Raw genomic sequence first — 18,835 nt, 5'->3', positions numbered from 1 at the left:
CGTACTAATGCACCCCCATACCATCAGAGATGCAGGCTTTTGAACGATAACAAGCAGGAAGGTCCCTCTCCTCTATTTAGTCTGGAGGATGTGGCACTCATGGTTACCAAACAGAACGTCAAAATTTGATTTGTCTGACCACAAAACAGTTTTCTATTGTACAACAGACCATTTTAAATGAGCTTTGGCCCAAAAAAGACGGCGGCATTTCTGGATCATATTCAAATATGGCTTCTTATTTGCAAGATAGAGCATAACCTTCCATTTTTGGGTGGCAAAGTGAACTGTGTTCACAGACAGTGGTTTTTAGAAGTATTTCTGTGTCCATGCAGTGATGTCTATCACAGAATCATGCCTGTTTTTAATGCAGGGATATCCGATGGCCTGAAGATCACAGGCATCCAATATTTCGTCCTTGTCCCTTGCGCAGAGATTTCTCCAGATTCTTGGAATCTTTTGATATTATATACGGTAGATGATTATAGATTTTTTTTTCCTTAAAATGGTACATTTTCATGGTTTAAACATTTGATAAGGTTTCTATTTTCTACTGTGAATAAAATATGGGTTTATGAGATTTGCAAACCATTGCATTCTGTTTTTATGTAGATTTTACACGGTGTCCCAATGTTTTGGGGGTTATATCTGGTTTAAACTTAGCCAATTATAGTTTGAGCACAACAAAAAGTAGCAGCCTATGAATATAAAAAGCAGCGCTGGCTGCTAAACTCACCCAATATTTAGTGCTTTCCTTCCTAGACTTACCAAGTCACCAAACTGATGCTGGTCCTCTTCATGGTTGAATGTTGCCAAGCAACGCTCCACCAACTCTCTGTGAACCCAGGGTGTCAAGGTACCAGCCTCCACCCTGGACTCACAGGAGAATGCTGCAGAGAGTAGGACCACATTAATTTAAAAACAAAAATTCTTATTCTTGTGTCAAAGCTGTGATTTGGGTCTACGGTGTTCTATGGCGTTGGGGCTGGCTATGCACTATGAATCTGAGGGAGGCAAACAAGCCTAATAGCAGCACTTAGGAGGATCCAATGAGTTTGCTTAACTAGTGACTTTAAAAATGTTGCCTTTGGATAATTATAAAAAAAAATTCAGATAATTGCAAGGTTGATAACTTTGACTTTCTAGAGAGCTATTCTGGTTCTCGATTATAATTGAAATGGAATGTGTTTAGTTTCTGACTAAAAGCAGAATAATATCTAGCAATCATCACTGGATTTTTCCATCATCGTGTTTTCAATTGTAATCGACCACCTGCTGCACCTCAGGCTTACTGACCAGCATTCATTAGGGAGCTTATATGTAGAAATGCAGTAACTTCAGCATGAGTTCCACACCGTCTTAGATGGAAAAGAAAAGAAACAATTCTACAGACATTTACACTAGATGCAGACTGAGTACAGTGCAACAATGCCCAACTTCAGTCCTAAAGAACCATCCACAGGGCACAGTTTAAAGTAGAAGTTCAGCCTAAAACAAACTGACTCTAAATATACTGCCAGACACATTCTAAGACTAATCTACCTAACCCTGCAAAGGAAAAATCGTTATACATAGCTTTTCTGCAGCCATTTCGGTTTGGTCCCATGCTGAGCTATCAGCGGCAGCTGTTCTGTGTAGGCATGTGCAGGAGAGGCAGTTGACAATAATGGGAGGCCTAACCTACACATATTCAATTTGTATGCAATCAGGCAAGCACTACATAGTTGAAGGTAAATCTAAAAGGGAATTGAATAAGGAAAATTGTATAATGTATGGCCAGCTTTAGTAAGTTCAGTGTGAATGAGCACATTTCCACTCTGTATGTTATGCTGTTCTAAATAAAATATATATATATATTATATAAAAAAATATTCCCCACTTGATGTAGCCCTGATGCCTTGCCCTGACGCAGATGAGGTCAGCACTGTGGGATCTTCAAAGCAAAGGCATATAGACTTATTAATGTTGCCCAACCTTTTCTACAAGAATCAAATGCTGGGGGAGTAGGCTATTCATGCGTTATTTGCCCAGATTCCAAACACATACATACCAATAGTGCAGATAATGCCGGTGTTGCGTGCCACTATGGGTTCGGAGTCGATGTCCAGGCGGCACATGTGTTCCAGGAAGGTGTCCGCCATTGCTGCATGCAGCTGCTGTGTCTGGATGAAGGCACTACCGGCATCACATACAGGAGACTTCGACATGGTGACCTGCATGGAAAGTAACATGGATGTCTGCTTCAGTACCACTTCTACTTCTGAATCAATACATATTAAGTTATCAAAAGGAAGTACACTGTAATTGGACTAGTTTGTCAGTATATACAAGCCATACTGATAACAGGAAAATCACTTAGGACTGGAGCTCTCTGTAGAATAAGACTGTTCCACATATTTACTGTATGTTGTGTAGCCATGCAAATACAATGGCTTACACACACATATTCTTTAATGGCTGTACTGTATTACTTGGTTACATTACACTGTTTCTAGCAATGCCATTACAATCACTATAGAGCCTATTCTTTAACATGAAGCCAATACTGTACTTCTAATAGTTTTGTGTTTGCTGATAAACAAAAGATTTACATTTACTACTAATGTTCTAAAAACAAAACCAAACCCATTTAACTCTTCCTAAAATAAACTGAAGGCATGCAGTGAAAGGATAGCAGTCACAGTTGCTTTTAATCCCAACCAAGCTGTCAAATCATCAAATGGCTGGTGTTATAACTGATCACATGTGCAGCACCATGGCAACTGCAGATAAAACAGAGGCCAAGATGGCAGCTTCCATGACTGTAAAGGATAGGTGGGTTTAGTGCAGCTTAAATTGGTTTACAATATACCACCCTGTTTTGCTGAATTTCCAGAAAAAAAAAAAATAGTAAATTAAAATTATGGATGCAGCCTCCCACAGGACATGGCAATAACCCCACCACTTTTTTTTTTAGGGCAGGGGATGGTGGGAACCTCTTCAGGTTTTTACTGCTCTCTTCCTGTCTGGCAACTTTTTCATCAAAAGGCCTCAAACAGCAATAAAAAAAAAAAAAAAAAAAAAACAGATTCTAACCCTTCACTGCTGTATTTACAACTTCTACAGGTGCAAGGCCAGCTTAAGCCCGGGTTCACACCACAACGGGCTGCGGATCGCACAGGAGCGCTGTGCGTCCCTGTTCACCGTTTCAGGGACGAATCAGGGCCGATTCTATGCCTGAATTCGGCCCTGAAACGCAGCCAAAGACGCACAGCGTTTTTGTGCAGTGCGCACCGCAGCCGCCCCGGAGATATGTGAACTGGCTCCATAGGGAGCCAGTCACATTCTCCTGCTATGCGAATTAGAGGTGCGGAAACGCACCTCTAATTCGCATAAGTGTGAACCCGGGCTTAGGGTTACTGCTTTCTGTGTTACCAATGAGGAAATTCTCACTTTCCCTTTTTCTATGTGAAAGTAAGGTGGAATCTCTCCAACCAATAGAAAACAAAAACCTGGACAGGCACTAAAACTTCCCCTGAAAAGAATAAAAAAAATGAATAAGTTTAGCTGCCGTTCCATCTTAACCTCTAGACACAGGAGAAGCACTAATAACAAAAGAACCATTATACAACAAGCAATCCATATCGACATACCCTCCCTCTTAGCTTGTCAGCTTTAAAGAGCAGGACCCTCTTATTACTATTGTATTAAATTGTATTGTAATGTCTGCCCTGTACTGTTGGTGCTGTATAAATCCTGTAGAATAATTTATGGTCCTGTGGTACGAGTCAAAGCCTAAATTATTCATAACTATACAGAGCTTGGATGGTACTCATTCATTTATGACAAGGAGAGCCTTACTCTGCAGTTATTACTGGAAATCCACCACAAGGTTGAGCCCATGTAATTACACTAGTGAAGACGGCACAGAGGTCATTATTGCCTTCAGAAGGGTTCCTTATATTTGCCATCCTTGTAAAGCTGCAAATTACTCATGCCCTAGCACCTATTAAACTATATATACCGCATGTGTACAGCGTTCCTTTCACATTCAAATCTCTCACCCCCACTAAGAACTGGAACTAAAACTACCACCCACATGTCTAACTAACCCACCTATATGTTCAATATGACTAGAGGCAGAATTATTCCAGGACAGGATTAGTCACTTCCTCACAACAGAAATTACTGTGAAAATTTCCAATTTAGCACAAAAGAATTATCTGGAGTGAACACTTTCTATCTCTGTGCATTTAAATCCTCTAAAAACTCATCTACATTTAAGTACAAACAATGGACATAAAGTTTAAGGCAAGCCTTCCATATAATTCACTTCTATTCATCAACTGAATAGGTAACCTTTTAAAATACATTTCTAAACAAACATAAAAGAAAAAAAAAATGAAATTAAATGAAATATAAGAAAGCAATAAGCAGCTTATAGCTCCGTATGATCTCAGTGTAGCAATATATGGCTGAAAAGAAAATGAAAATGAAAAGGTATAGAGAATGGCAGGCTGTAGCTTACGTAAGGCTTGGTGCTCTCTCCTCCAATGCAGATAATGGACTGATCTAGCTACCCTACTAGCATCTCATGAGCTGCTGCATCCCTCCTCCTCTTGTAGGACATGCCACCGCAATGCCCCTCCCTCCCTCTGTCTGTAAGCCTAGACTCTACGTGCAACAGCACACGAGCATGTGCGATATACCGAATTCTACACTTCTGCTTTATTCACCACTTAAATGAAGAGGTGACCCTCCAGCTAGGCACAATATTAGGACTTGCAGAGGCTTTATATATATATATATATATATATATATATATATATATATATATATATATATATATATATATATATATATATATATATATATATATATATATATATATATATAAACTGTTGGCGCTATATAAATCCTGTATAATAATAAATTATATATATATATATATATATATATATATATATATATATATATATATATATATATATATACACACACACATACATACACATATACATACACACACACTTTATTTCAGAATAGTTTTAATTATCAGAAATTGCAATTAGCGGTACTGATCCAAAAGGTATTATTCTTACTCCCGGTGATGGACGCAAAAAATCTTGCCTTCTACAACTACCTTGTTGGCAAAGTTAACAGTTTATATTCAGCTGGACAGATTATCAGGTAGGAAGTAAGTATTAGGACAACAAAGTGACCTGAAGAATCGCAAACCTGACATTTTTCTTTGCAAATTAAAAGTAAGCTGCATTAATAACAAAATATGAGCAAACCCCTGAACCCCCCAGTATTGGTTCATAACCGTACTGTCTCCCTTAATATTGTAAAGCACTGAGCAAACTGTTGGCACTATATAAATCCTTTGAAATTGTTATTTTATATTTTAGTTACCCACAGGCACAGATGATGCACATATAGGCGGTTATTTACAAAAGGCAAATCCACTTTGCACTACAAGTGCACTTTCAAGTGCAGTTGCTGTATATCTGAGGGGGACATGCAAGGAAAATAAAAAAACAGCATTTTAGCTTGCACATGATTGGATGATAAAATCAGCAGAGCTTTCCCTCATTTCAGATCTTCCCCTCAGATCTACAGCGGTTGCACTTCCAAGTGCACTTGCAGTGCAAAGTGGATTTGCCTTTCTTAAACAACCCCCATAGTATTATACTTAGTGGTTGTAAAGGCTGAAGTCAATTTTTTTTTTTTAAACCTTTAGTGTGCAGCTCCTCCCTCAACCCCCCTCTAATACTTACCAAAGCCAGGACCTGAATCCGCCATGTGCATAAGACCTGAGGCTCTCCCCGGTCTCTCCCTCCTGATTGGCTGAGATGCAGCAACAGGAGCCATTCGCTTCCGCTGCTGTCAATCACAGCCAGTGAGGCGGGAGTGGTGGTGGTTCTGAGCTGCTCTCTCTCTGTCTTATGGACGAGTGCCCCCACAGCAAACTATAGGGGAACTCGCGACGAGGGGGAGGGGCCCAGAATGCTGGCAGGGGACCTGAGAAGAGGATCAGGGCTGCTCTGTGCAAAACTGCTGCACAGAGCAGGTAAGTGTGACATGTTTGTTATTTTTTTATTAACATTTTTTCCTTTACAATTACTTTAAGGCGGGAAAATAAAGTTAGGTGTAAGGTTTTGTGAGCCATACATCACGATTTCTATTAAACTTTTCAGACTCTTACTTTCAGTAACATAGTTCTCCTGCAGTCTTAGTTTTGTTTTTCTTTGTATTGTAGCTTATGTGAACCAGGGTTTGCCCAGGGGCTCCGTTTTGTACCTATTGTACTAAAAATAATAAAATGATTTTTTTCTTTTACTCATTCCAATACTACACATTTATGGCAGGGGAAGTCCCTCCCTCAACATACTAGGTACAGCTAAGCCAGTTCAATAGGATATTACTCAGCTATTCCGTTGATTTCAGAAGACGGGAAGTCTCTGACTAAGCAGTGAAGATATAATATATATATGTAATACGGATATTGGGCAATATTAACACTTGAAGGATAAGAATTTGCTAGCTGGACACAGGCAATCCTTTATTATACATTGAGCAAGTAGAACAATTGTTAGCAAGTTTGTTTTTTTTTTTTTTGTTCAACTTGGGGGAAGCAAAAAAACTCCCCCATCCACACATTTAATGTGGATGAAGGAATCCTCCTGCTGTACTTCCCCAGCTGTCAGGATACACTGATCAGCACTGCCAGCTATAGCCAGCAACACTGATCAAGTGGCAAGAATCCGACAGGGCGGGTCTACAGAAGTCAATCGGTAGATCAACTTCTGTACAACCACCCTGCCACACATGGATCGAAACTCAATTCAGGTATGGTCAGCTGAAAGCTGATCCCCATGTTTTCTGTCACTTTAAAATAGATTGCTTGGACCAATCTGGTCCAAGTGAACTATTCCTTCACCAAGTGCTGAATTTAGCTACATACAGTACACAGTGCTGGGTTCTGGCTGTAAAGGCCCATACACATGATCGGACTTTTTGACAACGGTCCGAAGAACCGGTTTTATCGCACAATCTGACCGTGTGTATGCTTCATCAGACAATTGTTTTCGTTTTTTCAACGGACAAATGTTCGCTGTGCATGCTCTCAAACTTTCCGGCAACAAATGTCCGATGGAGGATAATCCGACCGTGTGTACACAAGTCCATAGGACTAAAGTCCAAAAGTACAAACACGCATGCTCAGAACCAAATGCTAAAGATCAGACAACAAAGGGTGGCGGTAAAGAGCGGAAAAATCACGTGATTTGATGAAAGTTGGCTGAAAATGTTCTGCCGTGTGTATGCAGAACAAGTTCATGGCCAACACCCTTCGGACCAAAATCCACGGAAAAGTCCGATCGTGTGTATGGGGCTTAAGACTAGAGCTGAAACAACTAATCGATTAATCGACAACTAATCGATTATGAAATTAATCGATTACTATTTTCATAATCGATTAATCGGCCAGTAACATAATGGGGTTAAAAATAAGAAAATTAGCCTTTTATAGTACAAAAAGAGCAAATAATCGCTACTGTAAATATTACTTTCACAGTTCTACAGTAAAAAAATGAACCCCTTACAGTAGCGATTATTTACTTTTTTTGTTCTATAAAGGGCTCATTTTAGTTTTTTTTAACCCCATTATGTTACTAAACGTCTTAGACCTGGTTCACATCTTTGTGTTTTTTTGGTGCTTTTTGCAGAAACGCACTACAGTTCAATTAACATGGGTTTCTATGGGACACGTTCACATCTATGCTTTTTTCAGCCGCTGCGTATTTGGAAAGGGGCAAGGACTTTTTTTTTTTTTTTTTTTTTTTTTTTTTTACGTAAAACGGTGCTTTTTTGGTTCAATATTCTTCAATGGAGAAGCTGCACAAAAGCATGTAATACGTTTTTGCAGCAATTTGTATTTTTTAATCTGTCCAACAACAAATTGGCCAAAAAACTGTATTTCTCTTCTAATAGTATATACGGTATATCTCTTCTGTCTGTAATTCTCAGAGTGGATTCAATATTTTGCTCCCTAACCATAGTTATATGGTTGTTTAGTTATATAGTTGGTTGTTTATAGTTACCACTGCATAGAGATATTTAAGAATAAATAGCTTTTTTTTTTTAAACTTTACATATTAACTAAATTATACACCACACTTTTTTTTTTTTAAGGTTATTAACCGATTAATCGATTAATCGAAACAATAATCGACCAACTAATCGATTATGAAAATAATCGTTAGTTGCAGCCCTACTTAAGACTGAGACTTTATTTCACACCCAGAACAAAATAGAGTTGGCCTGAGTGGCACTCAGCTGTTCAAAGGTAGCTTTGTATTCTGTGAACGAATACAGAGCTTCCTCTGATTGGCCAAGCCGGGAGAGAGTGACATCATCAGTCTTGCCTCAGGCAGAGGAAGCTTTGTATTCATTCACAGAATACAAAGCTGCCTCTGAAAGGCTGAGCACCGTTCAAACTGACTTTTTTGTTGCGGGTGGCGAGAAGGGAAGTCTGTCAGCTTTGAGGGCAGCTTTTCTGGATTAACGCCAGTCACCGATGGGGCATATAGGAAAGAACTGTTTTCTACATGCTATGTTTACACTGCAACGCAGCTAGGAGTTGCGATAAAATACAGAGTTATACTCCTTTCACACAGTGCCGCCACTGGCGCTATTTTTAGCGCCGCTTTACTGACGTTTTAGCAGCGCTATTCGGCCACTAGTGGTGCTGTTTTAACACACCACTAGTGGCCAAAATGGTGTTAAATCTGCCCGCAAAAAGCCGCCGGAGCGGCGTTTTGCCGGCGGTATCACAGCGCTGCCCCATTGATTTCAATAGGGAGGAGCGGTGAGTTCACCGCTCCAAAGAAGCTACTGGCAGGACTTTTTCTGATGCCCTGCCAGCGCACTGCTCCAGTGTGAAAGCCCGAGGGCTTTCACACTGGAGTGAATGGAGCCGTTTTTTTCAGGTGCTATTTTTAGAGCTGTTGCGCCTGAAAAACACCCGCAATGTGAAAGGGGTCTTATAGCATTTTAGCTCAGCACACAGGAAGTCACTGCATGTCAAGTCGCTGCTGTGCAGGGACACAAATAAAATTTCACTTTGTGACAAACATAACAAAACAAAAACAAAACAAAAAAAAACAAATCAGTGTGATGCACTGAAAAACACATCACACTGCCCTCTCACTGCAGCGGACTGTGCATTTAGCGTGCGGGCAGCAAGAATGAGCCCAAAGAGATTTCAGAAGGAGCAGTGGAGAAAGATTAGCCTTCAGCTGAGCATCTGTTTAAAAAGCTCACACGATTTTAAAGAACATAAACAGAAGGCCTACTACTGGCATACTGTGATGGATGCCTAAGGAAATTATGTATTATGACAGTGGGAACAGAGCATCTATGTCTAATGGCCGTGTCCCCCATCTGGGGAGATTTCTCAAAGGATCAACAGAGGCTAAGACATCACCAGATACTGTCAAACATTTTGCCTGGTGTTCCACTTTCAAGTATACCTGTCAGAGAACTGTATGGGCTGCCTTTGCTGGCTATCTTCTGAAAATATTTTTTTCTGTCTTCAGTACCAGACCTTGAACAAGAATGCGGCAGGTAATGTCAGAGCAATGTCTGATGGATGCATTGATGGATTGCGGTAGAGACCAGAAATTCTGCAGACAAGATTTGGAGCCGGAGGGTTTTTTTTGTCAAGCGGGGGTGGGGGGGGATCCTTCTCTGATTCTAATATACACATGGCAGGCGTGCTTAAAAGTGTCTGATCACTGAGAAGGGTAAGCAGTTACAAATGTACAGAGTGCCAAAGTCAGACTCCCATAAAGCACTGAAAATAAGGTGCTGCTGAAATCAAAAACGATATTCAACTATTTAAAGTGAATGTGAAGCCTTTAGCATTTTTACGTATTGGAAAGAATGTGGAAGGGTTACATATACTTACATAGTAGGTGAGGTTGAAAAAAGACACAAGTTCAACCTACGTGTGTGATTATATGTCAGTATTACATTGTATATCCCTGTATGTTGCGGTCATTCAGGTGCTTATCTAATAGTTTCTTAAAACTACCAATGCCCCCCGCTGAGACCACCACCTGTGGAAGGGAATTCCACATCCTTGCCGCTCTTACAGTAAAGAACCCTCTACGTAGTTTAAGGTTAAACCTCTTTTCTTCTAATTTTAATGAGTGGCCAAAAGTCTTGTTAAACTCTCTTCTGTGAAAAAGTTTTATTCCTATTGTGGGGTCACCAGTATGGTATTTGTATATTGAAAGCATATCCCCTCTCAAGCGTCTCTTCTCCAGAGAGAATAAGTTCAGTGCTCGCAACCTTTCCTCATAACTAATATCCTCCAGACCCTTTATTAGCTTTGTTGCCCTTCTTTGTACTCGCTCCATTTCCAGTACATCCTTCCTGAGGACTGGTGCCCAGAACAGAAATGGACAGCATACTCCAGGTGCGACCGGACCAGAGTCTGGTAGAGCGGGAGAATTATCGTTTTATCTCTGGAGTTCACCCCCTTTTTAATGCATGCCATTATTCTGTTTGCTTTGTTAGCAGCAGCTTGGCATTGCATGTCATTGCTGAGCCTATCATCTACTAGGACCCCCAGGTCCTTTTCCATCCTAGATTCCCCCAGAGGTTCTCCCCCCGTGTATAGATTGCATTCATATTTTTGCCACCCAAATGCATTATTTTACATTTTTCTACATTGAACCTCATTTGCCATGTAGTTGCCCACCCCATTAATTTGTTCAGATCTTTTTGCAAGGTTTCCACATCCTGCGGAGAAGTTATTGCCCTGCTTAGCTTAGTATCGTACACAAATACAGAGACTGAACTGTTTACCCCATCCTCCAGGTCGTTTATGAACAAATTAAATAGGATTGGTCCCAGCAAAGAACCCTGGGAGACCCCACTACCCATCCCTGACCATTCCGAGTACTCCCCATTTATCACCACCCTCTGAACTCGCCCTTGTAGCCAGTTTTCAATCCAAGTACTCGCTCTATGGTCCATGCCAATGGACCTTATTTTGTACAGTAAACGTTTATGGGGAACTGTGTCAAATGCTTTTGCAAAATCCAGATACACCATGTCTACGGGCCTTCCTTTATCTAGATGGCAACTCACCTCCTCATAGAAGGTTAGTAGATTGGTTTGGCAAGAACGATTCTTCATGAATCCATGCTGATTACTGCTAATGCAGGGCTTGAGAAATTTGTTTGGAATCTAGGAGCCAGCTAAAAAAGTTAGGAGCCAGTTTTTTTTTAAACGACCGACAAAGCTTTATTTTCAATCTAAAAAATAACCATTCTTAAAATTTACACAGAAAGACCGCCCGCTCCGGCCGAATAGTGCCGCTAAAACGACGGTAAAGCGGCGCTAAAAATAGCGCCGCTTTACCCCCGACGCCCCTCCGCAGCTCGGTGTGAAAGGACTCTAAGGGTCCGATCAGGTCCGCCAGAAAAACTGACAGGCAAACCTGATCAGACAGCCCGTGTGAAAGGGGCCAAGCAGGGAGATGACAAATAAATTAATTTTAATTAAGAAAAAAAAATAAACAAACAGTTTTTACTTAAAAAAAAAAGAAATAAATAAAAATAAAAACTATTACGAAAAAAAAAAAGAAAGGCTATCCCCACATTCACCATTAGGCAAAAGGCGGCAGATAAAGCCCACAATCACTTCGTTCTCTTCTTCACTTTGGGAAGGGGATGGGCGGGCAGTGAAAACAGGCAGGGGAAGCTCCATTAGCATTGCTAGTTGTGTTGTCATACCAACGGCCAGGCCTCAATTACCGGCCGGCGCGGCCCAACGTGATCGCACGGGGGGGGGGGGGGGGGGGGGGGGGGGCGGTCGGGGTCCGCACAGAGACAGGATACCCCCAGGTGTGCTGCCCCAGGTCGCTAATGCGACCTGGCGCCCGGGGTTTGTCGAGCTCTGTGATAATGATACCATTCTCATTACTAAAATCTTGTGTATAGTCCCTTATCATCCCCTCCAGGATTTTACATACTATTGATGTTAGGCTAACTGGTCTGTAATTCCCAGGGATGTATTTTGGGCCCTTTTTAAATATTGGTGCTACATTGGCTTTTCTCCAATCAGCTGGTACCATTCCAGTCAGTAGACTGTCAGTAAAAATTTAGGAACAATGGTCTGGCAATCACTTTACCGAGTTCCCCAAGTAGCCTCGGGTGCAAGCCATCCGGTGTCGGTGATTTGTTAATGTTAAGTTTCTCAAGTCTAATGTTAATTCTGTCCTCTGTTAACCATGGAGGTGCTTCCTGTGATGTGTCATGAAGATAAACACTGCAGGTTTTGGTTACTGAAGCCCCTCCCACCGATTCCCTCGTGAGGACTGAGGAGAAGAATAAATTCAATACCTTCCCTTTGTCCTCCCTTTTTTACTGTTTACATACTTAAAGAATTTCTTGGGATTTTTTTTGCTCTCCTCCACTATGTGTCTTTCATTTTCTATCTTAGCCGTCCTTATTGCACCCTTACATTTCTTGTTGCATTCTTTATAAAGTCTAAATGCTGATGATGATCCCTCAATTTTTGAAGGCCTTCTCCTTTGCTTTTATATGCATTTTTACATTGGAGTTAAGCCATCCAGGACTTTTGTTCGCTCTTAAAATTTATTACCCAATGGGATGCATTGGCTAATGCCCTTATTTAATATGCTCTTAAAGCAAACCCATCTCTCCTCTGTGTTCTTTGTTCCTAATTTTATCCCAATTTATGCCTTTTAGCAAGGTTCGTAGTTTAAGGAAGTTGGCTCTCTTGAAATTCAGTGTCTTTGTATTCCCCTTATGTTTCCTATTTGTGTGATTTATACTTAGGCCCTCTGTTTTTTGCTGCACGTGTCTTTGCTGGGAAGATTCTGCCAGTTCGTCCTGGTTGCCTTTGTCGACATTATACCATACCATAAAGTGATGGCACGTCATCTACTTTATAGTTCTCATTGAAACAGGAGGTTAAAGAAAAAGTTTCCCTATTGCAAAATTTCTGACTAGGGTGGATCATTTCCTTTATTTAATAAGATTTCCTTTTACTCCTTGCTATATCTGTGTGACAGGAAGTGTTGGGAAATCTCCACAATGGGAAAACAGACATCAAAAGAACAAAAAAAATTGTTTTTTTACAAAAAGGTCTCACTACTCAATCCAAAACCCAGAAACGCGTTTCTGGCTCTATATACACCTTATACACTTAAAAAAAAAAATAGTATGGGGTTTTTGAAGAATCATACTTACCTAGGTGGATGCTGCATCTGTCCCTCACCCGCTCTAACACTGAGAACCGAGTGATCCAACACCAGAGATGACACTGCCAGTCACAGGCTCTCCGCTTTGCCCCCTTCTCGCTAACTGGAGCGCTGGGCTGTGGAGGGCATGGGAGCGGCCGGCTCAGACTTTCAATGGCTTGTTGAGAGGCGAGCTGGGTGTCGGTTCAGGCATGTGGGCGGATCCCGACCCCAGTGTATCGATCTTGCACAAGCCTGGACCGGCTCTGTGACAGACAGTGGACTTCAGCCCGCTTTCTGCCGAAAATGGGTCACAGGAATGCAGAACGAACTGCACTCCTGTGACCCACGGGAGAAGTACAGCCAAACGCGCTTGGGTTGTACTTCTTTAATTTCATTGCAATGGAGGAGCAGCTATAATTTATCTAGGTCCTGACAGCTTTAGATTATGCGTGGTCAAACTTAAAAAATAAAATAATAAAAAAAAATTTATGTAGTTCATGGAACCCTGAGATTCCTCCAGGGATTGCGAGTGGTTCCTTGAGAAGAGAGAAGTGGGAGACTGATCTCATGCCTACCTTGACCACCAACGTAGGAAACACTACGATTTTCACTCTCTTTTATGACAATGGTCATTATTAATTTCATAGTTGGAGAAACCCCATTCTCTATTCTTCCCTGATATCGGAAAACTATTTTACAGGTTCCTCCATGCAAGGAAGACTGATATAGAGCACACTAGGAGATACTCCCATGGGATGTGCTAGTGCAGGGTGTAAGGAGCATTCTTCCCACTGACCATCACACTAATGTAAGGAGTTGTAGATATAGTAATTTTTAGCATGGGGTCCCTGAGACCAAAAAGTTATTTCAAGGGTTCTTCTGTATTGAAAAAGTTGAGAAAGGCTGTCCTAGTGCCTCATGGAAACTGCTCCTAATAGTCTCCTACGGCATCATCTGAAGCCAAGTTTTTTTTTTTTTTTTAAATGGCTGGTTGCGACTTGATCAACTATGACACTGAGCTGCTGGTTTAGAGCAGATCACGCTAAACAAACGTCAGGAATAAAAGGGGTTATAACTATCGGTGTGAGCACACCTAATAATTTGAAGATCTAAAGCCCTGTATACACGGGCTGTTCAATAAAAACCAGCCGACATTTGGCCCATGTGTATTGCAGCCAACCCAGCTTCTGTCGAAGGGACATGACCGAAAAAGGTCTGCAGATTGGCATCCGATCAACGCTGGAAACCAATGGCAGCAAGCGCTGACGGGTGTGTTTTGGTGGGGGGGGGCGTTCAAGTGTCATAACACAATAGCTTACCAGGGAGATCGCTGTACAAACATTGGATTGTTAGTACAAGATCGCCTTCTCGAGCTCCTAATTTTTTTTTTTCCATTCAGACCCCTAGGTTGAAGGAAAAGAAACTTCTTCTAATGTGTACTAGGCTTTACTAGCGAAGCCACTGTGTGTCTAGAAATGTACTCAGATTGGCATTGAATGGTTTAGTCTTCATTTTTTTTTTTGTGCTCCTGCTCATCTACTCCAGAAAAAGCCATATTGGATTAACAGCTGAGCTGTGGAAGACCTGGATCATGAATGTCCTGCTCTTCTGATTAGGTTATTGACTTATGCAGCTCTTGTTAAAATCAATCACTGACCTGAGTAGCAAATGCTTCAACCACGACTTCCAATGACCTTGGAAAGGGTGCAGTGCATCCTACTGCATGATGCTAAAGATAGAACAGCTATAGATATCCGAGACTCTACATAGCACTGTCTCTCTGAAGAAGGCATGCATTCATGGCGATACAGGGAAGAAAACACTTTAATGAACATGGGGAATAGGAGAATAACATATCCTGGATTATTTCCTCACATTACAACAGACACGAACAGAAGCTTATTCTTATTTCATCATTAAGGTGTGCCTGTCATGATCAAAAATACATCCGAAAAGAAAAGTGAGATTATACATAACTGACATGATATCCCATTCAGACAGACTGCCACCTAATGTATGAACCCTGACATTCTATCAGTAAGACAAAAAAAGAAACAAAAAATGAAAATAAATACTAAAAAAAAAAAAATAAAAAAAAAAAAAAAAAACTGAAAATCAACTAAGACAAAAAACAAAAAAGGAAGAAAAGGAAAATGAAATAATTGTATAAATAACAAACATACACAAAACATATAACAATGAACAAGGCTTTTCTTTTTAGTGTTTAAGGGCTCATGCACACAGGCATTGTCTGGTCCGATCAGGTGGGGAACCATGAACAGATGTCCTGCTGAATCAGAGCATACCAGGATGGATGTCATTTTGTGACATTTGTGTCTGCTCAGTGGCCATTTAAAAAAAAAAAATATATATATATAATGGAGCTTTCCAGGCCCATATTTGTTCCCTATGGCCAGATAAAAATAGACCTTCATCCTGTTTATAGGCTGTCAGAAAAATAAAAATATATATTTTCATGTTTTTTTCTGGACCTAGATCTGCCTGCCCATAGACTTAAATTAGGCTTCTGATCAGGTCGCCCCTGTGAAAGGCTACCTTTATACTTGAGCATCGGAGTCTTTGGTTGATCCTCATGCAAGTTTGTACATAAGTTTTTAGATTTGAGCATTTTTTTTTTCCTTGCACAAATTCCTTGAAACCTGCTATAGGGCCTTATGGTGACCATACACTTATTGATCTGATCGAACGATTCCTCACAGAACCGGATAATATGATCAGATCTATGGATTAATAATAAGACAGAAAAACTGATCGGATTTAACTGAAATGATTCTGATTCATCTGGATGGAAAATACAAATCATAAGAAAGTAGATCATTTGGAACAATTGTAAATGTACAGAGTGATTTTCCGATCAGGCATGAAACCTATTGACATTCAAGCAGAACTAAACTCTCCTTTCCTTTACAGCCAAGGAAGCTGCCATCTTAGCCTCTTATCTGCAATTACCATGGTGCTGCATATGTGCTGTATCATTTATAACGACAGCCATTTGAGGACTGGACAGTCCGGTTGGGAGAATAAGCTAATCTGACAGTTCTCATTCATGGCATGCCTTAAATGTAATGGTTTAGGGAAGCTTTGCATCAAAATACAGTGAAGGAAAGGCACGTTGTTCCATGCGCATTTCCCACACCATAAGTGAACACGCTGCCTTTGCAAGAGCATGCAAGTGCCAATGAATTGTTAAGGGCACCCCAAATAAATCTCGCAAACACAGTGCATTTGCAGCACCAAATTTCATGGTCCTGCAGTACCATGCGGTTTTGTACAGAGCATTCTGGGAAAGTAGTGTTTGCACTACTTTGTGTGCCAGTGAGTTTAGCATCCCATTCATTTGAGAGAAAAAAAAAATATGGAATGCATATACCCTAAAGCCCCGTACATGCAATCCGAATTTGTAAGGCACCCGGGCCGACAGAAGCTGGCCGCCTTCCATCAGACGAGCATGCTGGAAAATCAGCAGTTGAACAGCTCCTGATCAGTGCTATCTGCCAATGGCAGGGCGAGGCAGCCCTGTCAGTAAGGATGAGCTCCGGCGTGTTCGCATGCTGAACGTGCCGAGCCCGCCAGGAAGTCGGTACGGCGCAGTGCTAATCACAATCATTTCCCCATGTGCGGCTGCAGAGATCGGGAAATGTCTCCCTACCTGTGATTAGCACTGCGCCGTGCCGACTTCCTGGCGGGCTCAGCACGTTCAGCATGCGAACTCATCCTTACCTGTCAGAACAAAACAACTCAGTGGGGAAGATCAATGTACTAACATCAGATTGTTAGTACAGTAGCTTCAACCAGAGCTGTCAGTTTCTTTTCCCCGCTGGGTTAAACAGAAAAAAAATAATAATAGTAGTGTGTACCAGGCATTAGTCCGTATGTGTATATTTGTTCTGAGCACAGGCTGCCATTATGATGGCCATACATGGTTCAATAAAAGATCGATGACTCTTTATTGAAATAACTGATCTGTAGTGTACAACCCAATCAATAATAATGCCACCCACAGGAACGCAGCTTTTGATTGATCGTTGGAAGATGTGCTTGCAAGTTATTGATTGCATTTCTGTTTTCCCCATGCAACCTCTGATAGAATGAAATGCATTCTAATTAGGACCAATGCATCTCAGTGCTCCAGATCAATGCAAATATGCACGATAATTTTCCACCCTGGTCGACTAACCTAGTTTGATTGAATCTGATGTAATCAAGTATAAGAGCTCATTCACACCGGCAGAAAAAGAAAAACTGCATTCAGATGCTTACAGCAGATCGTGTTGTACACATCTAAACGCAGCACTATAATAATCAACAAGCTCATAAACAAACAGCCACGTCTGTGTATGAAAGTGTGTGCTGCGTTTAGCTGGGCACAGAGAAAGCTGCAGATTTTACACGTGTAGATCTGCAGATTTTATACACGTATGTTTGTACTTTACACTTCATCTTGGAGCTCTGCCAGAAAAAACCTCATTAAAACATGAGTCCAAATGCGTGGGGTTTTTTTTTTCTTCCCGGGTGAATGAGCCCTATTGATCAGAAGGGAAGTTATCCCTATTTGATTGCTGATTTGTGGAAATCGATGTGGATTGCACATTGTGATCATAGCGTGTATGGCCTCCATTAGAGGACAGCAAAAGGGTCCCATCTGTCAAGCAGGACACGCCCCCTCCTGGTCTCCCTGGTAACTAGTGATGCAGCACTTTATAGAAAGGGAGCCATGTTCTACTGACAGGAATCCCACACATCATGTCACACATCCACCTCCAACCTTCTCTATGGTATAGGGAGGTGACAGAGCCAGCCTGAGCCCAATCATCACTACAATCTCTGTACTAAGCCTGACATCTCTAATCCCATTAATGAATACAGAGGAGAGCTCTCCGGGCTCCTTCTCTCCCCCATCCCTTCCATTATACAGAATAGCGGCTCAGGTTACTGATTACCTGTGCTGGGAGTGTCCTCACACCTCGCTCCTTTCTCTCTCAGGCGTCCGTGTGACACTAGCCGGCAGCTACCCAGCACCAAGGTGATCCCTGCAGAGCCGCTTCACCAGCCCACAACCTGCCGCACAGATCCCTCCGCCACCCCTTCTCCACACCGCTACACCCCCCCGCCTATCACACAAAACAGCCCCGCAACACGGCTCTCACTGTCACGGCTTGTGTTCTGTTATTGAATACGGCACAATGACGGATAATCGCCATTCAGATAGAAGGTGATAGAGAAGAACTATTTCGCGGAGGGATTATGTTGGCAATGGACTTGACTGACGCATTTTCTTTGCCGGCCAATCAGGAGGCGGGAGAGGAACACATGCCCGGTGCGTGGAAGATGTGCTGAGGCGCGCATGGCTGAATGAGTCATCCGCATCATCATCACCGTCCTGTCATAGAGAGAGAGAGAGGGCCAGAGTGCGGGGACATGGCGGCAGGCTGGGGTTGGCTTAAATCTGGGTTTAGTAGAAGCATTTTAGAATTGTGGCATCGCGTCTGGTGTAAGGGGCAGCACGCTTGTTTATGTTAGGAAGTGACTCCACCTCACAGCTCCTTTTAAAAA

General features: G+C 41.6%; 1 protein-coding gene across 3 annotated transcripts in view; it reads right to left on the bottom strand.

Moving 5' to 3' along the window:
• PKM (pyruvate kinase M1/2) overlaps nt 1–18,381 on the bottom strand; it is a 47,435-nt gene extending 29,054 nt beyond the window's left edge. For 2 of the 3 annotated variants that reach the window (XM_073619106.1, XM_073619105.1), the window contains exons 1-2: nt 18,223–18,381; nt 2,048–2,210 (exon numbers count right to left, since the gene is read on the bottom strand). In XM_073619106.1, coding sequence (XP_073475207.1) covers nt 2,048–2,204 — 157 coding nt within the window. In that variant the 5' untranslated portion in view covers nt 2,205–2,210; nt 18,223–18,381. Of the gene's footprint in view, nt 1–2,047; nt 2,211–4,504; nt 4,648–18,222 lie in introns of those variants that run through there. The other variant, XM_073619107.1, reaches the window with a different exon arrangement.
• Nucleotides 18,382–18,835: the final 454 nt, after the last annotated feature.

This window comes from Aquarana catesbeiana, linkage group LG03, assembly GCF_042186555.1.
Source record: "Aquarana catesbeiana isolate 2022-GZ linkage group LG03, ASM4218655v1, whole genome shotgun sequence".
Taxonomy (NCBI): domain Eukaryota; kingdom Metazoa; phylum Chordata; class Amphibia; order Anura; family Ranidae; genus Aquarana; species Aquarana catesbeiana.
This window is presented reverse-complemented; position numbering and strand designations above follow the sequence as displayed.